Raw genomic sequence first — 27,468 nt, 5'->3', positions numbered from 1 at the left:
CTCTGTTTCCCAGGCTGGAGTTCAATGGCTGGATTTTGGCTCACTGCAACTCCTGCCTCCCAGGTTCAAGTGATCCTCCTGCCTCCGCCTCCCAAGTAGCTGGGATTACAGGCGCCCGCCACCATGCCCAGCTAATTTTGTACTTTTACTAGAGAGGGGATCTCATCATGTTGGCCAGAATGGTCTGGAACTCCCGACCTCAGGTGATCCACCCCCCTCGGCCTCCCAAAGTGCTGGGATTACAGGTGTGAGCCACCGCGCCTGGTCTTAATAAAAAACTTCTGTAGCTCCCGGGTCTCATTGACTTGGTGAGAATAGTCCACCTGTTAGGTTGTTTTTCACTAATAAACAAGGTGAAGACAGTTAACCTTTGGCCAAGTGTGACCCAAGCAACAGGAAGTAGACTTGTTTGCAGTGGGTGGGGAGAGGGGAGCCGTCATCCGGCTGACTTGGCTGCTGTGAAGGGGTGAATGGGCTGGGGATGCTGTCCAGGGAGACCCATCCCTCTGCACGGAGGTGTTGGGTCTAAACCAGTGACACCGAGGAGAGGTTAAACATTAATTACCATCAGATAAGAACACCACCACCTGTCACTGTGTCCCAGGAAAGGGGAGGGGTGGGGAAGAGAAGAGATGTAGCTGGGAAGAGAAGGACACTGTCGACTCTGGGAAGGGTCCCTCTGAGGCGACTGGTGTTACATCCTCTTTCTCAGAAATGTTCAGAAAAGGCTTTGGAGGCCGGGTGTGGTGGCTCACACCTGTAATTCCAACTACTCAGGAGGCTGAGGCAGGAGGATCACTTGAGCCCATGAGTTCAAGACCAGCCTGGGCAACAGGGCGAAACCATGTCTCTACAAAAAATACCAAAAATTATCTGGGCATGGTGACATGCACCTGTAATCCCAGCTACTCGGGAGGCTGAAGTAGGAGGATCACTTGAGTCCAGGAGGTCAAGGCTGCAGTGAATCGTGTTCATGCCACTGCACTCCAGCCACAGGGTGAGACCCTTTCTCCAAAAGGAAAAAAAAAAAAAAGACTTGGGAGCAAGGTGACCAGGAGCACTTGTCTCTAGGGACCCCATTAGGAGGGCTCCTCTCCTTAGTCTCCACTAGTCTCATCCTCCAAGAATCCAAACAGGCGTGGAAAGCTTCCTCTCTGGATGAGGACAAAAAGCCCTCGGTTTGTGCTCCAACTCTGTCACAGCCTCAATAGTGGGATCTTGGGTGGTTCCCCTCTCCCTCTGGGCCTTGGCTTCCTCATGGTAGGGGTCGCCTGAGATGCAGTGATACAGAGGGTATGACAGCAGTCTGTGCAACAGTGCCTCTGTCGGGGGTCAGGGAGGCTGGATGGACAGAGGCCATCTGAGATCACCCCTGCCACCCCCAATGGATTCTGCCTACGATCTCAGGGAGAAGGTTTCACATCATTTGTCTCTGAACTCTGTCTCTAGAAGGCCCTGCAGTCCCTCCTGTTTCCCACCCCAGACCCTGTCCTGAGGAAATCCAGGTCATTTAAGCCCATGAGAAAATGCCAGGTGTGTCTGAAGCCAATCCGAATTGGGGGAGGGGCCACTCCTTGTGTGATGTAGTTTTTTTTAAAAAAAATCACAACAGGAAAGAGCTACCATTTATTGGGCACTGCCCATGTATCAGGCACTATTAAGCACTTTAAAGACATGACTTAATTTCATCTTCACCACAACCTTATGAGGTAGGTGTTATGAGGCCCATGTTACAGATGAGGAAACCGAGGTTCTGGGCACTGATTCATTTGTTTGAAGTCACACAGCTTGTCAGTGGTGAGGCTGGAATTTGAGCCCAGATGGGCTGAACCCAAGGCAGAGTTTGCAAAGTTGTGACGTCAGTACAGTGTGTTACTGTACCTGTCCAGGGGCCACAGCCCTCACCTTCCTTTCAAACCCCATTCTCAGGATAGGGTCTGAAACTCCTGCCTGCAGAAAAGGCTTGCGTGTCTCCCTCCCTGGTGGACCTGCATTTCACTTCATTCTAGCAGAGGAATGAAGCTGAAATTGCGCAACGTCAGGCAGTTGCCCCGGCTGGGAATGAGCTCCAGGCCACACCCCTCCCTAGAGTCTGGCCGTCCTGCCGACCCTGGCCTTGGCAGAAGTGCAGGTTGTTCTGGTTCTGCCCAGCCTCCCACAGGATGTTCTTTTCCAGGCTCTCTTCTCAAATTTGAGCAATGACAGAAGAGGCAGGGGCCTCATGCTCTGTTGAGCTAGATTGTGAAACTGGCCAGGAATGGGGCAAGGAGAGGCAAATTTCCCGAGCACTTTGAATCCAGGGTGTTAGGAGGCGGGGCTCTGGATCTCAGGGGTTTCCCTGCATTTCCTCCTTGCACTGTCATTTCTGCCTTGCAGGTCTCAGCAAGCACGTGCTTGTCTACACAGGCTGCTCCCCAGAGCTCCTCTGCAGCGGTCCTTATCATGCTGCTTTGCTCGGGTGGGGAGCGCACCCATGGCAGGGGCCCTGCGTGCCACTCCCTCTGCTTCTCTCAAGGGCACCCGTCTGAGGCTGGACCGCAGCGTGTGCGGCATGGGCAGGCATGGGATTGACAGCCAAGGATGTGACACTGGGTAGGGACAGGGAGGAAGCCCCAAGCCTTTCCCATTCCCCTCAGGACTCCCACTGTACGGTCAGGGCCAGGCCTCTGAAAAGAGAATCCAGCTCTGTGGGCTGCTCCAGGTCTGAGGTCTCAGGGGCTAGGCTCTTGGCTTCATCCTTGGGACACACAAGAGACTCCAGCAGGCCCCAGGGACTTGGACTCTGGTCCGAAGGGGAGCATGGGCGGGAAGGAGGATGCAAAGGCAGGGACATGGGGTGGCCCTCGATCTGGACTGAGGAGAGGAGGGGGAGCTGGCCCTTTAGGTACTGTGGTGTCCGTTCCCCCCCACTGTCTAGCACATTCAGGTCAGATGCTCTGTCTGTGCAAACTCCCAGAGGCTGGTGCAATGATTTTGCTTCTTGGGATTCCTCCATAGAAAGGCCACCTGACATGCAGCTTCCAGCCGGTGGCTCTTTCTGAAGCTGACCTTTAGGCCTAAGGTGTTTAGGACTAGAAAGTGTCACAGTGGGGGAGTCTTTGCCAGAACCTTCCACGCATACCCCATAGGAGGGAGGCCAGCTGTCTGGAGTTGCCTGAGGGGCATAGGAGGGAGGCTGGACCTTAGAGATGGCCTGTGGGGTGTAGAATGGGAGTTGAGCTTCGGGGGTCACCTGAGGTGCATAGGATGGGGGCCCGACCTCAGGGGCAGCATTTGGGGCATAGGACAGTGGGGAGAGGATCTGCGTAGGTGGTACGTTGGCGGGCTGGAGGATGGAGATGTCCGGCTGCCCTAAGTAGGTGATCTCGGACAGGCTGTGCCGCTGTGGAGGTCCTGTGGGCTCCCTGGGTCCGGACACCCTGATCTGGGAGTACTGGACAGGCTGGGCCAGACTGCTGGGGCCGCTGAGGTCAAAGACAGGGATCAGGACATGCTCCTGGATGAAGCGCAGCGGCTGGAAAGTCAGGACTCGCTGGATGTTCTGTGCAGGGACGACAACAGTCACCCCCCTGTGGTTAGGGTATGCCCCAAGCTCCCTGCTGGTGATGTGGGTGGGTGAGGTCCTCCATAGGGAGGCATCTGGGAGCTTTTTCAAGATGCGTCTGTCCCATATCCCCATCTGCTTCCCAGAGACTCCTCTAGGTGCAAGCACCTCCCTGAAGGGACGGGATCTCTCAGCTCTTTGGTTCTGAAGTCTCGGTTATCTCAGGGAGAGAGATCTAGGCTCTGGTTCCTCCAGGAGGTGGATAATCCAGGGAGTAGATGACCAGGAATTGGGGTTGCCTTGGGCATGCTCTGGAGGTGTTGGCCCACATTGCTGCTTGGCCCACGGGTCCCTGAGGGCCTAATACAGGGTCAGGGTGTGAAAGGAAGGAACCAGAAGAGACTGGGAGAGTTTTACAGAAAATGCTTCATCTGGACTTGCACATGCAGCAAAACTCCCTCAGAGCTCCTCTGTCCCTCTGATGGGCAAGAGCAGGCTCTGGGTGCCCCAGGTGGCTCAGCTCATGGCTTCTGCAGTGGGCCTTGCTGCTCTAGCAGAGGCGGCACTGGCATCAGGTGGGGGCTGCTGATGTGATTTGTGTGACTGGTGTAGGGCTTTCCATTTTATTTTATTTTTTAGGGGAGGGGGCGGGTTCTGGTCTTCACTTGCTAGACAAATTCTAAAAGAGCTGCAACAAAGGGCTTTCCACTTAACAATTAGTTTTGCCATTTAAAATTTTTCTGTTTAAAATGGCCGGGCGCAGTGGCTCACGCCTGTAATCCGAGCACTGTGGGAGGCTGAGGCAGGCAGATCACCTGAAGTCAGGAGTTCAAGACCAGCCTGACCAACATGGTGAAACCCTGTCTCTACTAAAAATACAAAAATTAGCCGGGTGTGGTGGTGCGTGCCTGTAATCCCAGCTACTTGGGGGGCTGAGGCAGGAGAATCACTTGAACTCGGGAGGCAGAGGCTGTGGTGAGACGAGATCATGCCACTGCACTCCAGCCTGGGTGACAGAGTGAGACTCCATCTCGAAAAAAAAAAAATCTGTTTAAAAAACAGAATATTTGAAAAGTGGGAGATTTCACAACATAATCTGAAACTCTGGCTTCTCTTGAAAAACATGAAGATCAGGCAGTGCTGGGCCTGCATTCCCACGTGGTGGTGCCTGGCTGCCCATTTAGACAGGGCATGAGTGCCACGGCTCTCCTGGTACCCACCATTCCTCCCTCGTTGCCTTGCTGCTCACTCAGGTCCCACACTACCCTCCTGGTACTGGACACTTCCAAGCCATGTGGGTTTTTTATTCCGTGTCCACTATTCCTGATCACCCGCCCCTCTTTGATGCGTCCTGAGACCCGCTGGGCCACACATCTGTTGACTTTAGGAGGGACTGTGAGCTCCATGAAGGGAGAGAGCAGGCCCATATCCCACTTTGTCTGTGGATCCCTGCATTTTGGGGAGAACTGGGGACCCCAGAGCCCAGGCCCTCCCCTGGACCTCTCCCTTCCGCCCCAGGGGGATGGCTCACCAGGGAGTTGGGAGGTGCAGGCGGCTTGGTGACATATCTGTAGCTCAGGTAGCAGAGCACTGCGACGAGGAAGCCCATGGAGAACAGGAAGGCTCCGGAGAAGGAGTAGGTCCACGTCCGGTCTGGGAAACCAAAGAGGCCAGAGAAGGAAGCATGAGGCTGGGTTCTGCCGGGGCCCGGTTGGGTGTGGTCCCACATGTGGATGCTGCAAATCCTCCCTGACTGGGCTGGCGAAGCCTCTCTTACCCTCAGAATGCAAGATCACAAATGGAAGTCCATAGACTGTACATCTAAATAGTCAGAATTTACAAATCATATTTTTACACTGTTAAATAAAATGTTCTATGTTTCCACATTGACAAAAAGACTTTTCACAACCACCTGGGATGCCATGTTTTAATTCAGAGTTCTTGGACTTCTCTAGGTACTGTGCTGCAGTGGGGAGGAACAGGGAAAGCCCGCAGCGCACTGCAGGCACCCAGCCCAGCCCAGCCCAGCCCAGCTCCATCCCACACTGCCAGGGCCCTCACGCACATGTGTATAGCTCCAGCCCTCATGGTCGAGCTCATCCACGACCCCCACAAAGAGCCACCTGTTGGTCATCCTTTGGGCCAAGGGTCTGCATTACGCGTCAGCAGTGTCTGCCCTCATGAGGAAGGACCCCCGAAGGAGGACTGCCTAGACAGATCGCAGGCTCCAGGCCACATGTACAGAGTCTCAGGGTCCCAGGTACTTACAATGTGATCTAGAAAGGAGGTCACAGGATCCAGATGGACCTGTCCCCTTTGTTGTATGGAGTCTTCATCTTGCAAGGAGGGGAATGGCCAGGGCAGGACCAAAGAAGGCCTTCTAAAGTGCTGGGTACAGGGAAGGGCCCCTCTTGCTTGAGTCTAAGGGCAGTCCTGCCTCCCTCGTACGGTAGAGGCAGAAGGAGGGGAGAAGTGAAAACAGGGAGGCCTGTCCTCTCCACCTCCCTACCAAGGTAAGGGGCTGGACATCAGGGAAGATCTTGGTCAAGAAGGGAGCCCGGGAAGGCACTGTCCTGTCTAAAATGGAGGGGAGAGGGATGACTAGGGCTCTAGTACCCGAGCCTCTCCCTGTGTTCCAGCATCTTTGGGATGGGTGCAGCCGGTTCCAGGCAGGACACACTTCCTGTCACCAGTCCACATGGGACTTGTGAAGGACTTAGGGAGGAAGAGGCTGTTGGAGTTTTTGGTAAAACTGACAGTTTGCAACAGAGGGAAGGTGACTCGGAGAGTCAAGACCCCTGCAGTCCAGGGGCCTGCTAATCACCCTTCCTCTCTTCCTGGCCGCTGTGAGGCCTCAGCTTGGAGAGTTAATCAATAGCTCCAATGATCTCGATGATCACTGTGAACCCCGGGAACTGCTGGAGCCTTTACTTCTAGCCCACTCCTCGATCCTCCCCTAGCCCACGAGCTTGGGCCTCTCTGGGTCAGCTTCCCACTTCAATGAGACCCTGTCTCCTGTCACATGTTACCCCTATCTCTACTCCAGGAAAAAGACATGACCCGAATGTCTATAACATTCCAGGACAGGATAGGGACATGGAATGGTCTCTGGCTTGACATATTTCCATTTCACACTGTATGTATTTGGTACATTGCCATTTCACCCATAGGGAGGCTGGATGGAAAAATAAAAACACCATCAGCCTGAGAGTAAGGAATACAGAGTGTTAGAGGCCTGGCTTTGCCACAGATATGCTGAGCATCCTTCCTGCTGCACGACCCTCTCTGGTTTACCCTTTAATAATAACAGTAGCCAGCGGTGGTTGAACTCCTACTACGGGCCATGATCTATATGATCGTGTAGAGCTGGGTGCTCTACCTATGTTATCTCATTGCATCATCAAAACACAACACAGAGGGATAAGGATGCTCCCTTCCTACGGATAACAAAGCTGAGTCCCAGAGAGGTTAAGTGACCTGACCAAGGCCACAGAGCTACTCAGTGGAGTTACATGTGTAACTCTAAAACTCATCCTCCCTGCCACTCTGCAATGAAGCCTCAGTTTCCTCGTCTGTAAGATTAGGATATGAGGTGAGATGGCCCTTAGAGCCTTTTCCATCATCAAGATGCTGGGACAGTGCTCTGTGACACTCCCTGTTTATCTACGGAGGGGTAGGTAAAAGGGATTCTGGGGGTAATGCAGACGTCAGGATACACGGTCAAGGGCAGGATGCATCACTCTGAAATGGAAGTAGGAGGAAGAAGTGTGCAGTACAGGGGGCTCACTGTAAACAAAATTGCAAAGTGGTGGGTAGAGCCCAGCCTTCAGAACCAGATGAATCAACCAGGTTACCCGAGCAGCTGTGTGGTCATGGGCAAGTTGCTTAACCTCTCTGAGCCAGAGTTCCTCCTCTGTAAAATGAGGATGATGCTACCCAACTTGCAGGATTGTTCTAAAGATTAAATAATATATGTTACATGTGATAATGAAGATTAAATAATATATGTAAAGCATTTGGCACAACTATTTGCTTGGCAATATAGTAGAATCTAATAAATGTAGGAATTGTTTTAAATATATTTTTAAGAATAAGGTGCCTTCTATATGTTAGCAAGAAGTAGCCACCAAGAAGTGTGATTTATATAAAAGTAGCTACAGTCTTAGGAAAAAAAAAAATGGTATCCCATTATGGGCAAGACCATGTAAGGGCAAGGCACCAGAAGGCTGTTGTGGATAAGGGTGGAGTGGTCTTCACATTGTCAAAAAACTGGTGGGCCAGGAGCAGGTGAGATTTGTCTAGGACAGTCCGGGGAAGGGGTTCATGAATCATACAAATGCTCCCAGCTTAGTCCCAGAACGTGAGTTTCCTTTTCTAGTCCTCCTCTCACCAAGTTCTATTCTGAGCTCGCTAGCAGCCATTGCCCCAGGAAGGGCATGCCCCATGCAAGTGGTCAGTGTTGGCTGTTCCATCAGACACAGCTCCCCTGCCAATTGGTGCACTGGGATTCGGGTGGAGAAATCAGTCTCTTGTGGGCTCTTTGGAAAACTGATGACTTTCCAAACAAACCTGAGGACCAGAGCTTCATTTCCTAGGGCCCAGCTCTGGCAGCTGCCTGGCCTCGGATTATTACCTCAGCCCAGGCATCAGCATCCTTATTTGTCAGATGAGGGATCAGGCTCCCAGAGGCTGAGTGACTCCCCCAGGCACGTGGTTGGCTGACATCTGACTGATGCTGTGCCTTCTCATTCCTCATGCGGCACTTCTCTTTCCACTGTGCCACACGCAATGTCCAGCTCGCAAACTCAACTCTACTCTGATTGTTGGCATGGTTGGAACTGAAATCACTTACTGACATCATGAATCTGAACATGAGGATAAAGTGGAGACTGTTTTACCAAATCTACCTCATCCACTGCCATCGCCTTCATCCTCTAAACCTGCAGCTCTGAGCAATACATTTCCATCTGTCTATGAAAAGAAACACCAATAAAAACATCATGATGCTTGTGATGAGCATCAAGTTTCAATGTGCTAGAGGAAGGGACCATCTCACTGAGCAGATGATTCAAAACTGTATCTAGGCCAGGCGTGATGACGGCTGCCTGTAATCCCAGCGGTTTGGGAGGCTAAGGTGGGTGGATCACTTGAGGCCAGGAGATCAAGACCAGCCTGAGCAACAGGGTGAAACCCTGTCTCTACTAAAAATAAAAAAAAAAAAAAAAAAAAAAATTATCCAGGAGTGGTGGCACACACCTGTAATTCCAGCTACTTGGGAGGTTGAGGTGGGAGAATTGCTTGAAATCGGGAAGCAGAGGTCGCAGTGAGCTGAGACTGTGCTATTACACTCCAGCCTGAGTGACAGAGAGAGACTCTGTCTCAAAAACAAAACACAAAATAAACTACAAAAAACGCAACCGTATCTATAGTAGCTCTGTGGTAAGAGCATGGCCTCCAGAATTAGGCCTCATTCCATCCCTCAGCACCTGTGTGACCCTAGGCAAGTTATTATTATTATTTTTTTTGAGACAGGGTCTCGCTCTGTCATCCAGGCTGGAGTGCAGTGGTGCAAACATAGCTCTTTGCAGCTTCAACCTCCTGGGTTCAAGTGATCCTTCTGCCTCAAACTCCTGTGTAGCTGGGACCACAGAGGCCTGCCACCATACATAGCTAAGTTTTCGAGTTGTTTGTGGGGATGGGGTTTTGCTATGTTGCCCAGGCTGGTCTTAGACTTCTAGGCTCAAGTGATCCTCCTGCCTTGGCCTCCCAAAGTGTTTGGTTTACAGGTGCCTGGCCATAGGCAAATGACTTAACGACTCTGAACCTCAGGTTCTTCGTCTGGAAAATGAGGATGAAAATAATACCTATGTCATAGACTGTTCATGAGGCTTGCCCTTGGTTGTGCCTAATCCCTGGTTAGCACTGCAGAAACACTAGTTATCATGATACCATTATTGTTATTTGACTGTGGGAGATATTGAGAGATCTTTTTATCTTCTCTGCTTCTCCCACTGCAGATTTTCCCTCCAGTATATCTCACCTGGGTTAATATTAAGGTGAGTTTGCTTTGCCAAGGTACATACAAGGCCTGTCAGAGGGGAAATCCAGACATAGGCTGGAGGGTGAGAATCAAACATTTGCTTTGATAACTCATCAGCCAACTCTTTTATGGATAAACAAAGATTGACTTCAATAACACACTGATAACCCTTCCATGGTTTTTTAGAGTGTTGCCAAGTCTCACCTCGGTTACAGGGAGGAAAGAGGAGAGTCAAGACTTGAATCCAGGAGCCCTACCCCACTCTGGTTTCAGCTGAACTCACCTGGCAGTGTCCTCACTCGGCACATGTAGGGGGCACTCTCCTTGGACCAGGTGGGAACACAAATCATGATGGTGCCAAGGAACTCTGTGTCAGGGGTCAGTCCGAAGAACTCATATTCTCTTTGCCTCCCTCCAAGGTGCTGAATTGGACAGAGAATGTGATTCGTGTTACACACCAATCTCCACATGGAGCCCAAGGAAGCTTACTCGCTCCTCCTCCTGGATTCTGGTTTGGTGCTGATGGGTCTGTCTTCAGTCTCTGTTTCCATTCCCCTCCCTTCTGCTTTATCCCCAAATCCAATCAGTGTCCAAGCACATGTGTCCTTCACTTGCAATAGTGTCTGGCCCATAGGCAGTCGTTATACACACTAGTGGCTACCATTATGACCTCCACCACGCTCCCACCCTCCCACCATCCGTCCTTCTTCCAATTCTTCTTGTCCTTCACCTTTTCTTTGTTAAACGTTGAAAACTCTTTGAACACCCACTCCTTCCTTTCTTTCCTCATTGCTTCTGCCTTAATTGGGCCTCAAGCCTTCAGCCTGGACTCTAACAGTAGCCTTTTTCATGGTCATCCATCTCTCGGTTTGCCCCTGTTCACTTCCATATTCATCCTGGTGTTATAGGGATCTTTCTAAAAGATAATCTCATTATAATGCTCTTCTGTTCAAAAGCCTTTGATGGCCTCACCTATATTTACAGAATAGAGTCCTGGTCCCTGGCTTCCAGTCCAGACTCATTTGTGTCTGCAGCCCACATGGCTCTGCAGGCTCATCAATGCTGGATACTCGCCACTCAGGTAAACACCTACCTTGCATAGGAAAGCCATTGTTTCTTTGCATCTGCCAGTCCTTCTGCTGGACCTGTGTTTTGATTCTCGTTCTTCTGTGTATCTCTCACCTTTTTGACCCTGAACTCCTCTCCCGTGGCTGCCACATGTCATCCTGCCTGGCTCTGCTCCTACCTTTCTGATTGGTCTTTCACTGGTTTTAGCCCCTCAGTGTTGTTCTGCAAGATTTGCTGTTCAACCATTTCCTTCTCTCTCACGTACTCTCCAGCCACTTAGTGATCTTATCTGAACCCATGGCTGCTGTGAGCACCGATGTGTGGATAACTCCCAAACTTATCTCAGGAAGAGCTGTAGTGTTTCTATGGGCTCTGCCAGCTCCCTGCTGGATGTACCATGTGAGCATCTCTAAGTCAACACGTCCAAACATGCTGCCCTCCTCTCTCTGGGGCCGGCCCCATCCCAAACCCCAAACTCAAATCTGTTTTTGATTCTCTAATTTTGGTAATAGCATCACTCTTCTTCTAATCTCCAGGGCCTAAACCTTGAAGCCATTTTGGACAAATCCCCTCTCATATCTTGGGTATCGACTTGCCCTTAAAGGATCCAGACACCTTCCTTTAAAGGGCCAGAACCTGTGATCTCGGGAGTTCAAAAACTGAGAATTTTCTTCTTTGGCTCTTTGTATTTCAGCTCTGCCTTCTCTTTTTCAGGCACATGGAGGCCAAGGTTGAGGGTAAATTATTGTTTTCTTTTGTGTATGTTTCTGGGGGTGATGGTGCCAGTGAGTGAAGTACATAAATAAATTTTTTAACTTATTGTTTTGTAGAACTTATGTGGTTGAAACTGGACACATTACATATCATGAGACACAACTCCAGGAGAGTCACAAAGGCCCTGATTCCCCTTCCCCAAGTTTTGGACGATCTCCATCCTGGTTCAGGCCCTCATTTCCAACCTATACCATTATAATAATCTTCTGACCTCCCACCCTGTTATCTCTTCCATTTCCACATTTGATCTTTCTTCATTCTAATCCACGTAATTTATAGTTTATATTGGACCAAACATCCCCAAAATAACAACTAGAAATTCTGAGCAAAATGAAAAACAACTACTTACAGGCATTAGAAAGAAAATAAAAGTGGGCACATATTGGAGAAAGGATAACTGGCAATGGGTACATTTCCAATTTTTACTGTCTTTTAGCCTGAAGGTAGACCCCAGTCTACACTTTGTGGGATGGTTAAACCTAGATAGAAACCCTGTATTCTCACTGTCTTGAATACCCAAAAGGCAGGGCTTGGAATAATCACAGCAGCTGGAAAATGAGAGGAGAAACCACAGACAGGAGAGAACGTAGATGAGGCCCAAACTCTGTGTATAAACTCTGCCCAAATCCCTGACTGACCCTTAAAGTAGGCATGAATGGGGTAGACTCCAAGCAGTACAGGTAAAGTTAAAAAAAAAAATAAATAAGGCCGGGCGCGGTGGCTCAAGCCTGTAATCCCAGCACTTTGGGAGGCCGAGACGGGCGGATCACGAGGTCAGGAGATCGAGACCATCCTGGCTAACACGGTGAAACCCCGTCTCTACTAAAAATACAAAAAACTAGCCGGGCGAGGTGGCAGGCGCCTGTAGTCCCAGCTACTCCGGAGGCTGAGGCAGGAGAATGGCGTAAACCCGGGAGGCGGAGCTTGCAGTGAGCTGAGATCCGGCCACTGCACTCCACTCCAGCTCGGGCGACAGAGCAAGACTCCGTCTCAAAAAAAAAAAAAAAAATAATAAATAAATAAATAAATAAATTTCAGAGTTTGGAGTTCAGCCAAATTAATTGCCTGCTAAAACCGGATGAAACCAAACCAATACTCTTTGGAGGAATGTAACAGAATCTACAGTAATTTCAACATAATGCCCAGGATACATTTAAAAATTGTTAGACATACAAAGAAAGAATATGTGACCCATATTCAAGAGAAAAGACAACAATGACTGACCCTGATGACAAAAATGTTGAATTAGCAGACAATGATTTTATTTTATTTTATTTTATTTTATTTTATCTGAGACAGAGTCTCACTCTGTCACCCAGGTTGGAGTGCAGTGGTGCAATCTCAGCTCACTGCAACCTCTGCCTCCCAGGTTGAAATGATTCTCCTGCCTCAGCTTCCTGAGTAGCTGGGGACAGGCACCTGCCACCATGCCTAGCTAATTTTTGTATTTTTAGTAGAGATGGGGTTTCACCATGTTGGCCAGGCTCGTACTGACTTCCAAAAAGCCAATACCAATTTCTGTGGCATGCCAGGTAATATATGAATATTAATGACATAATATGCATATTATACATATTAGGCTTTCTGGAAGCCAGTACCAGTTTCTGCAGCATGCCAGGTAATATATGCATATTATGTCATTTTTGGCTTCCCAAAAGTTTTCTGGAAGCCTTACAAATCTTGCTGCACTGACATCCTACCCCACTTCCCAATATTCATATTTTTCTCTACCTATAGCTATTTGAATTCTTATTTTAACTCCCTCTTCGCTCCCTAGATTATAAGCTCCTTGCATGCAGAAACCATAAAGTAGGAAATAAATATTCATTTAACTGAATTGTGGTTTGGTGGCATATGCTGAGGGTAGGGGGTACCAAATATTTTCTGAATATGAAAAGAAACAATTCATATATTATTTGAGAATTTATGCCCTTGCCTTCCACCTCTTATTATTACTCATCCTTCCACATTGCCTGTATATAGTTCCTGCAAATAGTGGAGAACTACTGCAGCAGTAGAAATTGATTCTAGCATTTTCTAATGTGAACATCTGAAGATATGAATAGAGGTTGTCCCCCAGGATGTGAGAAGGTGTTAAACAAAAAATCATGTAAATATTATGCAAAAAAAGCAGCTTCTCTGGTGAAATAAATTTGGGAGAAGTTGTATTAAACAAATTGATAGTGGAGTATTGGTTCTGCAGGACTTGTCAGAGTTTTTAGCATGCTATTGTGTATGTGACTCTATGAGAGAGGTTGTCATTTGTGATGTTTTCCAGGCTTCAAGGAGCCTCTCAAGGGACATGTTTTGGGAAACGCTAATTTACATAACGTGTACCCTTTTTTTCTTAAAGCAACTCAGATCTAATTGAGAGGGAAGAGGCTTCCTAGGCAGAGAAAGACCAGGGTGCAACATACACTTACCATTTGGTAGGTGTGGTTGACCTGGAGCTCTAAGTGGTAGAACAGGTCATGGAAGATGTCTTCCAGGGTTAGCCGGTGGCCGTCCCCTGCACGGATGGGCGTGGGGGTAGGATGAACAATCATCTGAATCGATCTCACTTTGGGGATACAGGTCACATCAGGTGGCTTGAGGGTAGCTGGGGATAGGGAGAGAGAAAAGAGAAAAGAAAAAGTCAGAGTTGTTGGGTAGTGTCTGAGGCTACCCTGGACAGTGGAAAATGACTGTTCCCTCTCTCCTTCCACTCCAATGCCATCTATGCTTCTGGAAGCATCGGCTAAACAAACAGTGAAAAGAGAAAAGTTTCTGCAAGCCCTGGTGTTTGGGTTTCAAGCTGGCAAAGGGATGACCAAAGGTGGATGAGAAGAACCCAGGGTGAGGGGCACCAGTCCTGTAGCTTGGTCATGCCTTTGGCTTGCCCCCACACATCCCAGCCCCCTGCATCCCCACCTTAAGTCAGCCTGGAACACCCTTCTTCCCTCATCTATTGAGTATGACAGTTTGGGGGATGTCAATGACATCAACTACACATCCTAAAAAATGTTTGGGGCCTAATACTATTGATGCAGCCTCAAAGGTCAGGCTGAAGACTTCTGTCTCCCTCAAGATGGAATTTTCCAGCTAACCAAATTACCTTTGCTGGTTTACAGACTCCTTTGAGAATGTGATGAATGCTGTGGGTCTTCTCCCCTCCAAAATGTACATATACAAAAATCTTGCATCCAACTTCAGGGATTCACGGACCTCACTTACCCTAAATCTAATTTGTAAAAATACCTCAATGATCCATTGGCCTCCAAGATTGAAAATATCTGAGTCAGAACAATGTTTACTTCAGTGCTGCCAATAAAATTGAAAAACTGAGCTGTATGTCCTCAAAAAGGGAAATATGTAAGTAAATTAGAGTATCTCCCTAGAATGCATCATTTTGCACTGTGAAATATCATGTTGTGCAATATGTTTAATGATATGGGCAAATGTTCCTGATATTAATATATGGGGAAAAAGAACCTAAGACAAAAAAGCAATGTCAGATTGCAAAGTAGATACAGCTGCTAGTAACTGCAGTTATGTTAGAATGTTAAGATTATTTTGGGTGACTTTTATTTTTCTTTGTATATGTCTATATTTCACAAATTTTCTCCAATGAATGTGAATTCATTGAACAAGCCAGGTTAAAAAAAATATTTTACTTAATTTTATTTTTTTATCTTCTTAAAAAGCTATGTGTGACTATAAAATCATCATCACATGATTATCTTGTGTGGGGAGTTTGGTAACTGTATTAGTCCATTCTCACACTACTAATAAAGACACACCTCAGACTGGGTAATTTATAAAGGAAAGAGGTTTAATTGACTCACTGTTCCACATGGCTGGGGAGGCCTCAGGAAACTTACAATCAGGAAACTTACAGAACGGGAGGCAAACATGTTCTTCCTCACACGGTGGCAGGAAGGAAAATGAAAACCGAGCAAAGGGGGAAGCCCCTTATAAAAACCATCAGATCTCATGAGAACTTACTGACTATTACGAGAATAGCATGGGGGAAACTGTTCCCATGATTCAGTTACCTCCTACTGGGTCCTTCCCACAAGACAGGATCATGAGAACTACAAATCAAGATGAGATTTGGGTGGGGACATAGCCAAACTATATCAGCAACTGCTATCCACTCATTCATTCATTTACTGAATATCTTTTTTTTTTTTTTTTTTTGAGACAGGATCTCATTGTGTCACCTAAGCTGGAGTGCAGTGGGGCAATCCCAGCTCACTGCAGTCTTGACCTCCTGCATTCAAGCTACCCTCCCACTTCAACCTCCTGAGTAGCTGGGACTACAAGTGTGTGCCACCACATCTGGCTAATTTTTAAATTTTTTGTAGAGATGGGGTCTCACTGTGTTCCCCAGGCTGGTCTTGAACTCCTAGGCTCAAGTGATCCTCTTGCCTCAGCCTCCCAAAGTGCTGGGATTACAAGTGGGAGCCACCGCGTCTGGCTATTGAGCATCTTCTGTGTGCCAGGCACTATGCTGAGGGCTGGGAATGCAGTGGATTCTGCTGCCCACACAGGGAGTTCTAGAGTTCACATTTTAGAGAGGGAGGCAGATGATAACATGTGTGAGCAAACAGTAATTACAGCGTGTGATCTGAGTGATGAAGACAATAAACCCTGTATTGCAATAGAGAATCACAGGTGGTGGCCTACTGAAATCAGGTCATCAGAGCTGGAGGTGGGGACACTGACTTAGGAGGTGATGTTGAAGCTAAGCCACGAGGACTATAAAAGAATCAGTCATGTGAAGAGCCCAGAAGTGCCCCCAGACAGTGGGAGCAGCAAGGACCCTGAGGCAGGGACTGTCAGAAGCTTGGCTGCTTGATGCATTGGGAAGACATGCTCAAGATGAGGACCAGGATAGGCAGGGCCTCGCGGGCCGTGGCAAAGAGTTGGATCTTATTTTTAGAGTCATAAGAAGCTGCCAGACGGTTTTAAGCTGACAAGAGAAGGTGGGATTTATGTGTTGAGGAGATGCTCTATGGAGAATGGGCTGGAGGAGGTGGTAAAGAGGGCAGTTGGGGAAACAAGTTAGGTGGCCTTGACCTCAGTCGAGGGGCAAGATAAGTGTGGTCTGAACTAGGGAGGTTGGGGTGGAGGTGGAGAAAAATGAACAAACCTGCTAGGGACACACTGCAATTGGTGGGGCGGGGGCCTTCCCTAAAAGCCACGTCCCCAGCTGCCCCCCTCCCCTTGCAGAGACCCCCTTCTGGGCCCTCCACCCACTCCAGAGGGGAAGAGGCCATCCCATCCCGCAAACACCTGCACTTTCCTCTCCCCTCCCCTGAAACCCACAGGGGCTCCAACTCACTGTGCTGCAGAGAGCTGAACCTGTCAGTCATCTTGGTGGCTGACCGGCCTCCGGCGCTGACAGCGGTGACCCTGGCATAGTAGAGCTCCGTGAGGTTGCCCGTCTCCACCGTCAGGTTGCAGGACTTTTGGGGGATCCGCTGACAGCCCTTCTTTGCCACCCAGTCCCTCTCTCCGTACCTGCGGGCCAGGAAGGGGCCAAGTCATAGTAGTGATGAAAAGGCCAGCACTAAGCCTGTGGCTTATTAATAATGCCAAGGAGATCTAATATTTACTTAGCACGTTCAGTGGCCCAGGCTCTTTATGCGAATGATCTCATTTTGTTCTCACAATGATTCTCTGAGGCATATGCATTCTTCTTTTTCTTTCTTTCTTCCTTTCTTTTTTTTTTTTTTCTTGAGACACGGCCTCGCTCTGTCACTCAGGCTGGAGTGCAGTGGTGCAATCTTGGCTCACTGCAACTTCTACCTCCAGGGTTCAAGTGATTCTCCTGCCTCAGCCTCCCGAGTAGCTGGGATTACAGGAGTGCACCACCATGCCCGGCTAATTTTTGTATTTTAGTAGAGACAGTATGGCCACCCTGTTGGTCAGGCTGGTCTCGAACTCCTGACCTCAAGTGATCCACCTGCCTCAGCCTCCCAAAGTGCTGAGATTATAAGTGTGAGCCACGGTGCCCAGTCTATTCTCTTTATTTTTCAAATAAAGAGGATGAGGCTCGAAGAAGTAAATTGCCCACCTGTTTGAAGTGTGCATGTGGGGAGCCAGGATTTGAACCCAGCCAGTCTGAGTCCACATTCTGAGCTCGTCATCATCATAATCCTTTGATGTGGGCCCTGTTATCCCCATTTTACAGATGAGAGAAATGAGGCTCAGAGAGGGGGAAGTGACTTGCTACAGGGCAATGTGGCATGACCAGGAGTGGAAGCCACGTTTGAGGACTCCTGAGTCCAGGCCACCCCTCCTCACTTGCATGGGAGGCAGAAGAGTAGGAACAGGAGCGTGGGCTAGGGGGGCTGGGTGCATCTTCAGCTGACCTGGTCTCACTAATAATAATAAAACAATTATTGGTAGCTTATAATTTTCCATGCACAAGTACTAATGACTTTATCTTGTTTAACCCACCCAACAACTCTGTGATGAAGGTGCTACCATCGTCCTCACTTTGAGGGTGGAGAAACTGAGGCTTCGCGAGGTCACTTGACTGCCCAAGGTTATACACGCAAGAGCTGGCATTTAAGTCCAGACAGCCTGATCCTATCACCTGTACTTTTTACCGTTATATTATTCTCCCTCCCCAAAAGAAACATAAAGGAGCAAAGCTTCATCTGGGAGGGATGGGAACATATGGAGAGGAGGGGAGTTCCTTGGAGAGGGGCTGGCCTCAGAGCACAGTCAAAGGAGGGGGAGTCAGGAGAGAAGCCTACGTCTTATACTCGATGCTGTAGACCGTGTCTGGGGTGCCCTCCGGCCCGCTGTCCCACGTCAGGATGTTTTCAAAGTTGTTGGACTGGAATTTCACATGCTGGAGCAGATCTGAGGGGTCCTCAGGGGCGTGAGCTGCAGGAGGGAGGGAGGAGGGTGAGCAGGGGCTTTCTCAGGGTCACCCTGCCCATGTGTGGGCTCAGTCAGAGTCCTGTGCCATATAAATTTCATGCAAAGTGCCTTCGCTTTCAAGATGTCAGCCTGGTGGGGGGGCAGGGAGACCCCAGCCCCCAGTCTTCTGCAAATGGGCCAATGAGAGGGGATGCTTCCCACGCTGTTCTAACCAATCATCCACTCTCAGCCATTTTACTTTGCATTGAGCTGTGATTCACATTCCATAAATGTCCCCACCTTATATTGTTCAGTTCAATGGTTTCTTAGTATTTTCACAATGTTGTGCAATCATCACTACTATCTAATTCCAGAACATTTTCAGCACCCCAAAAAGACACTGCATGCCCACTAGCAGTCACTCCACCCATTAGCAGTCGCTTCCCATTCTTCTCCTCCCCAACCCCTGACAACCACGAATCTACTTCCTGTGTCTGTGAATGTGCCTACTCTAGACTTTTTATATAAATAGAGCCTTGGCTGGCTTCTTCCACTTAGCATAATGTTTTCAAGTTTCACACTTATGGTAGCATGGATTAGTACTTCCTTTTCAGGGCTGAATAATATTCCATCGTGTGATATACCACATTTTGTTTATCCACACATCAGGATATTTGGGTTGTTTCTACTTTTTGGCTACCATGAATAATGCTGCTGTGAACACCGTGTTCATTTTTTTTAAGTGGACACATGTTTTCAGTTGTCTTGGATATATATCTAAGACTGGAATTTGGTAGGTTATATGGTAGCTCTATCTTTAACCTTTTGAAGAACTGTCAAACTATTTTCTAAAGTGGCTGCACCATCTTTCTTTTGTCTTTGAGACAGGGTCTTGCTCTGTCCCCCAGGTGGGAGTGCAGTGGCGCGATCATGGCTCACTGCAGCCTCGACTTCCTGGGCTGAAGCAGTCCTCACACCTCAGCCTCCTGAGTAGCTGGGATGACAGCCGTGCACCACCACATCTGGCTAATTCATTTTAAAATTTTTTTGTAGTGATAGGGTCTTAAATATTGTCCAGGATGTTACGGCTGCACCATCTTACATTCCCACCAGCATTGTTCGAGGGGTTCAATTTCTCCATATCCCCATTAATGCTTGGTATTGTCTCTCACTTACTTTTTAACACAACCTGAAGTTGGTGTCCTCACCCTTATTTTAGAGATATGTAACTAAAATGTGTAAGGAGTAATTTGCCCCGAGTCGAAGCAATGGTGGAGGAGGCGCTTGTGAATTACAGTCTCTCCGCTGGCTGAGCCAATCCCTGCCCTCACACCAGGCTGGCTTCTCGAAAGCAAAGACATCTTGCACGAAATTTGTAGGGGGCAGGACTCTTGACTGAGCCCATACATGGGCAGGGTGACCTTGGGAAAGCTGTTTAAGCAACGAGAACTTCAATTGCCTCATCTCTAAAATGGAAATAGTTTGATTTACCTAAAGACAAACAACAATGACAACAGCAGCCGCTGGCATTTGTGAAGTGCATGGCCTCTTTCAGGCAAGTCCCTTCCTTCATTAAATCCTCACGACAATGTGCCCCCATCACTATCCCCATTTGATGAATGAGGAAAACTGAGGCTCAGAGAGAGCTGTTGCCCAGCATCACAGTTAGGATGTGAAGAGCCTACAGTTTTCATCCCAGTGCCAGACTGGTTGTGGGACAGATAGAGCGGGGTGGCTTTAGTGTCTAATAGGCCCCTAGGTACATGTGTTGAGTCCAAAGGGAGGAGACCTGGGAAGGGAAGACATTTGCTCTGTAGAGAGGGGGGCTGTCTTGTTCACCCGTTTATATGAGGGTGGGGGGCTTTAGGGACCTGAGCACCTGATAAAAGGATGAATTTAGGGAGGAGGAGAGGAGAGAGGAAGAGAGAAGCTGGCCCTTGAAGAGCCCACAGCCCTCTCTTCCAGGCTAGGTCTTTGTCCAGCCCACTTCTGCTTATGGTAAGGGAAGGGCAGTGAGGGCCTGAGCCTCAAGGAAGGGGCTGGGGAGGGGCTGCAGCCTCTGAAGCAATCTGCACTGTAAACCAAGAGTCCTTAACTTATAAAACCCTTCCCTCAGCCCAGCAGGGTTGGGCTGTTGACAGCAAGAGCCTGTGGGAAAATGGCGGCCCAAGCTGGCAGCTGGCTCCGAGCTCGGAGGCCCTGGCTGGCTGGCGTGGGAAATAAACAGGTGGAAAAATGTTGGGCAGCCCCAGCTGGGTCAAGACCTTGTGGCCTGGGTGTGTGTCTTGGATATGTTTGTGCCTCTCCTTCCACAGAGACGACCATGACTGCCAGCGGGCCCAAGGTGTGAGGGAGCAGACAGTTACTGATGCCCCCACTCCAACTCTACACACAAGAGGGGTCCTCAGGCTTGGCAAGGACCGGTGGGGTCAGGGAAGGACGGCCCCACCCCGCTGCACATCCTCCTCGCTGCACAACCTCGAAGGCTGCCCTCCTCTCTGAATCTGGGTTCTGGCCCAGCAGCTGCAAAATGTCTTCAGGCTTCCTGGAGTCCCCAGAATGGGGCCTTAGGGATGGCACGGGGAGGTCTACTGCCTCTACCCAAGCTGACGGCTGTGCCACGGAGCCTCAGGATGTAGCTGACATCTTGTTTGGATGTGAGGCTGGGTAGAACTGGGGTCAGTTCTGGAGGGAGGGGTCCTGGATTCAGGGCTGAGTCTAAAGTTGAGGCAACGAGTCCAGTCAAGGTCAGACCTGAACAGTGACTTCTGGTCGGGTGGTGGGTCAGGGCAGGAGGGTGAGGGTGGGATTTGAGAGGCCAGGCTCCATCAGGGCTTGGGGTAGAGTCTGCAGTGGGAATGGTTGCTGCTTGAGGTCAGTGTGCTGGGTGGGAAATAGAGGGCCCATCTGGGTTGCGAGGAGGCTGGTGGCTGAGGTGGGGGCATGTTGCCAAGGCACAGGACCCTGGGCTACATGGAGGTTGGCACCACTTGTCAGGAGGGAACTGCAGTTAGCTTCCTGAAGAGGGATAAGTGAATCTCGGCCCACCCTTCTCTTTTAGGGGTGTCAGGGACTAACAAGATCTCCCTCCTTCTCCCGCCCTCCTTGCTCCTTTTCCTCCTCAAATCCATCATCTATGCCTCAGCCTGTGTTGCTTTGCACTTCTCGGGTGAAAGTCTATATTGTGAAATCTGGGGAGACATGTGTTATGTGGAGCCTGGCAGCCTGGCGGATTTATAAAAGGCAATTTGTTTTTTCACATTCATGTGGAAAAACAATGTTCTGTCAACCAGCTGGGAAGCTAAGGAAAAATACACAAACAAGAAACAATTCCACATGCTCTGGAGTCAGCCTAAGATTGGGGGAGTGAGGGCCCGGGGGGTGCAGCGCAAGGGAACTGACCCTTGACAGTCTCCTAAGGGCTGTTTCCTGTGGGTCCTCCATCTCAAAGGGCTGGGAGCCTCTAGGATTTCCAACCAGTATGGCTGGGGGTCTAAAGGAACGTGTCTTGGGGGCTCACATCTTCCTGGAACGCCCAGCCTGATGCTGGGAAGCAGACTGGAGCGGCACCACAGAGCTGGGAGCCCTGGGGACACAGGCAGCCTGGGGGAGACAGCGGCAGAGGGGGTGGGAAGCTCTGCCCCTTCGTGGGCCTCATCTTGCACTTGAGCAAAGAGGGCCTGGCTGAGGACACACCTGCTCACCATCCTCAATCAGGACTATGCTTTGACTTCCTAAGGAAGTTCCCTGAATTTCACGCAATGCATCAGGAGAGCAGAGACAGAGTCTAGGGTCTCATGTAATGTTCTGCATAATGAGCTCCCCCCTGACTTTATTGGCTTTGAACACTATGCCCTTAAGCCCTGTTTCCAAGTGGGTCCTGTGTCTTAAGACCTATTAATGTAGCGGACCTGCCCACTCTAGGAGAAAATGCTCTTTCAGATCTATGATAACAAAAGGGACCAAAGAGGCCCTGCAGGGGCATGGAGGGAGGCAACGGCAGAACTCAAGCTTCGTTTTCCCCATCCTTCCTCCGCCTCCCCTGTCAGGCCATTGCCAGGTGAGAGGCAGAGGAAGGGATGGTACAACCTGTGCCAGCACCATTTGAGGGACCAAAGGATGTCTGCCTCCTCCAGGCCAATTCTCCATTCACTGAGGTGCAGCGATCCAGCACCCCCAGTTCAGACAGCTGGCTATATTCCCTGAGACCTGAGGGTCCTTTGGGTCCCTGGAAGAACCCAGGGTCTGAGGCACCTTCTCCTGCCCCCAGCAACCTAAGCTGGACATTTGCTTCTCCATGGACACCCGGCACCCTGCTCAGCCCTAGCAGGGGAGAAACTGAAACTGGCTATGCTGGAGCTGGGGAGGGTGCTGGGGAGATGACCCTGATCATTGGCCCCTAGGTTGGGGGAGATCTGACCACAGGGTGGATGGACACTCACCGGCCAGGGATCCCACAGCCAGGATGGTCAGCAGCGTCCTCATTGGGGCCGGCACAGAGCCCTCCCTTGGCCTCTGCTCTGCCGTGCACAGAGGGAGGGCTGGGAGTCTTGGCGCCCTGGCAGCTGGCTCCACCCGGGCATGGGGCGGGGAGAAGGGGGTGGGTGGGACCCGAGCCGGTGAGGAGCAGGGGTACAAAGGTGCCCTGGCCCCGTGTGCTCTGGAATTCCAGGTTCTGGGAGGGATCTAAGGGAGTTCCCTTTCGACTTGCAGAAAACAGCAACAGTAACAGGCTGGCTTGTTTATCTGGTCTGGTGGCTGATTCATCCCAAGTGGTTTATTGAGGAGCTGAGGGGCAGAAAAGGCAAGAATAATCCACGATACGCAGCCTTATCAAAAAGCAATTTGGCGCTGTGGATCAAAAGCCTACACCACACGCCTATCTTTTGCTTTAATAATTCTATTCCTAGGGGATTTACCCTGATGAAAATAACTGGACAAGAGAGGGGAAAAAAGAAAAAAACAAAAAAGTCCCAGAATGTTTCTGGCAGCAAAGGAAAACCTGTGACTCCTTTGCTTTTCTGACAGGAGGAGATGGAGAGCACCTGATGCTCCTCCTTGATCCTCCATATCAAGGCAGGTCCCGACTCTTGTGGTGGGCTTGGGAACAGCTCTGCCCTAGAGAGGCCGCTGGGGGCGAGGAAGCCCAGCCACTCTTACCTTGAGCCTTTGGGTCTAGGATCTGCAAAGGGTTAGAAAAATAATGGAACTCAAACTTCAGTGATTCTTTCTGCTGTGCTAGAGATGGGGCTGAACTTCATGAATGGGCCTTTGGTTCAGAACAATGAAGATTCAGGCTGCTCTCCCATCATTCTGCCACGTGGGACAGGATCTGAACACGAGCATCGTGTGAATGAACGGACAGGTGTTTAGGAAATGGTTTTCTCCTTCCTGCAGGGTCCCGGAGAAGGTTGAAGGGCCCTGGGGCCTGGACTTTGGTCAGGGTGGACACGATTGGAGGGTCCTGCCCCTGGGGAAAGTTTGCCTGGCCCCAGGCACACAACGGCAAGCGAAATTTTAGCAGGGATCCTGCCAAGGGGTTGGACGCCATAGGCTGTGATACCCCGGGATCCGTGTTTAAGTTTTTCTTTCCTGAATTGTAATTGTTTGTTATCAGCCCCGATGGCTAAAGTTTGTTTGACAAAACAACCAAATATAAGCTGTGCTTTGGAGGAATCAAGTAGGGCCCATGCCAGTCATTTCCTAAAATTGCAGGAAACTACATTTCCCAGACTCCTTTATCAACTGCTTTCTGGTAAGTTTAGCCCCTGGGGGAAGACTGTGGAGGCAGACATCAGAGCATTTCTCCTCCTTGTTTTCTGCTTTGAGTGGCTTCTCCAGCAATGGCCGTATCTCCTCTGCAGCTCCCGCTACCTCTGGACAGTGCGTCAGCCAGGCAGTCCCCTGTGTCTTTCTTGCTCCTGTCTGGAGGCCAGCTCCTGGCTCTGGCAACACCTTCTTCCCTCATCTTTCCCTTCAGTGGGTAGGATGGCACGACTTCCTGCTGTGGGGAAATCTCTGAACTAACTGTCTGTCCTCATTAGTGTCCCAGCTCCTCCATCCTCTGGGTGACGAGCTCCTTTACCTTAAAGTCCCTTGGTCTGAAAGACTGGAGAGGTTTCTGTGCTACTGAATGAACCATGATGGATGGAGGGTTTTTGATGACTTTGATGACAAGGCGGTGTGGGGAGGCTACAGCCAGAGAAACAGGTTACAAGGGACCCTTAGGGAGAAGAGCAGGCTTTGGACCCAGTGACTGACTGGGAGGACAAGAGGCAGCCCTGACAGGTCTGTGAAATACGAAAGTGTTCCTTGGGGCCGGAAGCACTGGAGGAAGGAACTTAACGGAGGAAATGGGCATCCTGTAGTTTCGAGGGTCTACGGTTATGTAGGAATTAATGGAAATTACGTAGGAATTAACCTGGATTGCTAAGGAACGTGGGAACACCCAGACTTCATTTCTAACAGTTTAAGGAAAAAATAGGTGGGGCGTGGTGGCTCACGCCTATAATCCCAGCACTTTGGGAGCCCAAGGTGGGTGGATCACCTGAGATTAGGAGTTCGAGACCAGCCTGGGCAACATGGCGAAACCCTGTCTCTACTAAAAATACAAAAATTAGCCGGGCATGGTGGTGGGCACCTGTAATCCCAGCTGCTCGGGAGGCTGAGGCAGGAGAATTGCTTGAGCCCAGGAGGCGGAGGTTGCAGTGAGCCGAGATTGCACTATTGCACTCCAGCCTGGGCGACAGAGCAAGACTCCATCTCAAAAAAAAAAAAAAAACGAGAAAAAAATGAAAACAACCTTCATGTCTGACAACAGAAATTTGATTAAAAGAATAACGGTATGTCCACCCCAAGCAAGACAAATGCAGCTTCCAAATGCTGGAGAAAAATGTTTCTTGACCTGGTAAAGATTCATCATATTTTTTCAAGTGAAAATAGGCATAACATAAACTATATACAGTACCACCCTGGCTAAAACGCACACCTGCACATGCAGAGCAAACTGCGTGTCTTCATGGATATAGGTGAAAACACTAGGGGCGTCATCTCTGGGTGGTAGTGGAATTGTAGGTGATTTTTCTTTTCTTCCCTTCGCTTATCTGCATTGCCTAAAGTTGATATAGGAAATACGCTAATTTATATTAAGGGAAAGCAAGGTTACTAAACATAACAAATAGGCATTAAAGACAAGGCTTTGTCTGGGCTCTACCCTCCTCCTGGAATGCCATTTCCACCCCCTTAGCCAATTGCCTTTTCCTCGAATCTCACCAAGACAGTTCTCTTCTTCTGCAATATGGTCCTTCTTGATAACTCCAGCCCATAACATCTCACTTTGAAAGTCCTTTCAGAGGCCAGACACCATGGCTCATGCCTATAATCCCAGCCCTTTGGGAGGCCAAGGAGGGAGTATCGCTTGAGTCCAGGAGTTTAAAGCCAGCCTGGGCAACACAGTGAGCTATGGGGAGCAGCCTGAACTGTCTCTATAAATAATAAAAAATTAGCCAGGTGTGGTGGCACATGCCTGTAGTCCCAGCTACTTGGGAGCCTGAGGCAGGAGAATTTCTTGAGCCCAGGAGGTCAAGGCTGCGGTGAGCCATGACTGCACCACAGCACTCAGCCTGGGCAAACAGAGTGACACCTTGTCTCAAAAAACAAACGGATGAAAAAACAAAGTCCTTCCAGAACATGTGGTCTGGCCTGCATTTTGGCATTTTCCACTCTGATACTTCAGCTGTGTTACATGTTCAGGAATGGAAAGGAGACCAGGCGCCGTGGCTCATGCCTGTCATTCCAACACTTTGGGAAGCTGAGACGGGCTGACCACTTGAGGCCAAGAGTTCGAGACTTCGAGACCAGCCTGGTCAACATGGTGAAACCTTGTCTCTACTAAAAATACAAAAATTAGCCAGGCATGATGGTGCACTCCTGTAGTCCCATCTTCTCGGGAGACTGAGGCAGGAGAATTGCATGAACCCAGGAGGAGGAGGTTGCAGTAAGCCAAGACCATGCCATTGCACTCCAGCCTGGGGGACAGAATGAGTGAGGCTCCATCTCAAAAACAAACAGGCCGGGCTCAGTGGCTCATGCCTGTAATCCTAGCACTTTGGGAGGCAGAGGTGGGCGTATTGCCTGAGGTCAGGAGTTGGAGACCAGCCTGGGCAAGATGACAACACCCTGTCTCTACTAAAAATACAAAAAAAAAAAAAAAACTGAGTGTGGTGGCGAGTGCCTATAATCTCAGTTACTCGGGAGGCTGAGGCAGGAGAATTGCTTGAACCTGGGAGGCAGAGGTTGCACTGAGCCGAGAATGAGCCACTGCACTCCAGCCTGGGTGACAGAGCAAGACTCTACCTTTAAACAAACAAACAAACAAACAAACAGAAGAATGAACAGGAGAGATTCAGGTTGGAATGGAGGTAAGATACGAGCACCGTCTTCAAATATGAGGGGCTCTTGCATGGAGAAGGCTCTAGACCTTTCTGTGTAACTACCTCTGAAAGGAAAACTAGGGTGGTTGGGGGAGACATATGAGGGAGGTCATGTTTTCAATTTAAGGAAATCACTCTCGCTATGATGGTGTGGCTGCCTTGAGAGGTAGAAAGGTCTTGGCTGCTGGAGGTGTTCACAACGAAGCTGCCTCCAGTGGTAAAGGCTCCCCAGATAACATTGTTCTCTGGGCTCTACAATTGGACGGTGCTTGTCAAGCATTTTGATTGCAAAGAGCTCCCTGGTATTCCTCTGTACCCTCCACGTGGCTGAATGTAGAGCACGTATCCAACATCGACTTACAGCGTTGACCTTCAGAGCAGCAGGTTCGCCTTGCTGATTCTCAGACCTCCAGGAAAAGCATTTGTTTTCTGTCTGACAAATTTCTCCAGTGCAGCCATGCACGGTCTTGCCTCCAAGAATCCCTTTCCACCTCCACTTTCCTGTCTCACTCCAATTCATTCTTCAGACCTATTCTCCAACTCACTTCCACCAGGAAGCTTTCCCTGTGTGAGCTGCCCCCTTGGTTGGGTTGGGAACACCAGCTCTCTGTTCCCATCTCCTAGCATGTATTGCGTGGTGCTTTCCCATTCCCCGTGGTACTGACTACAGGGACAACGCCTGGAGCTCGCTCTCCTGAGTGTCTCAGTGTCTAGTAGGAGCTGGCACAGAGCTGGTACTCTGTAAGATTTGC

At 49.5% G+C, this 27,468-nt stretch overlaps 1 protein-coding gene across 2 annotated transcripts; it reads right to left on the bottom strand.

Annotated features, from left to right (window-relative positions):
• Nucleotides 1-1,613: 1,613 nt before the first annotated feature.
• On the bottom strand, nt 1,614-25,661 carry IL22RA1 (interleukin 22 receptor subunit alpha 1). Of its 2 annotated transcripts, none has more exons than XM_033227829.1 (7): nt 25,557-25,661; nt 18,176-18,308; nt 16,753-16,931; nt 13,850-14,025; nt 9,868-10,006; nt 5,076-5,197; nt 1,614-3,541 (listed from the first exon to the last, which is right to left on the bottom strand). In XM_033227829.1, exons 1-7 carry the CDS (start codon nt 25,612-25,614, stop codon nt 2,633-2,635), a joined length of 1,716 nt encoding a protein of 571 aa, XP_033083720.1. In that variant the 5' UTR covers nt 25,615-25,661; the 3' UTR covers nt 1,614-2,632. The 2 variants fall into 2 exon arrangements, with proteins under 2 accessions (XP_033083720.1, XP_033083721.1); XM_033227830.1 differs by lacking the exon at nt 25,557-25,661 and adding an exon at nt 22,727-23,074.
• Nucleotides 25,662-27,468: the final 1,807 nt, after the last annotated feature.

Source organism: Trachypithecus francoisi, unplaced genomic scaffold (genome assembly GCF_009764315.1).
Source record: "Trachypithecus francoisi isolate TF-2019V2 unplaced genomic scaffold, Tfra_2.0 Lachesis_group12, whole genome shotgun sequence".
Taxonomy (NCBI): Eukaryota; Metazoa; Chordata; class Mammalia; order Primates; family Cercopithecidae; genus Trachypithecus; species Trachypithecus francoisi.
Note: the sequence above shows the minus strand (reverse complement) of the source record. Positions and strands in the feature narration are given on the sequence as shown.

Excerpts from the sequence above, each read along its gene's own strand:
- IL22RA1 (XM_033227829.1), bottom strand. The coding sequence starts at position 25,614 with ATGTTATGGGCTGGAGTTATCAAGAAGGACCATATTGCAGAAGAAGAG. Across the intron at positions 18,309-25,556 it reads AGAAGAAGAGAACTGTCTTG|CTCACGCCCCTGAGGACCCC; the intron begins GTGAGATTCGAG and ends TCCCTCCTGCAG. Across the intron at positions 14,026-16,752 it reads GTTCAGCTCTCTGCAGCACA|CTACCCTCAAGCCACCTGAT; the intron begins GTGAGTTGGAGC and ends CCCTATCCCCAG.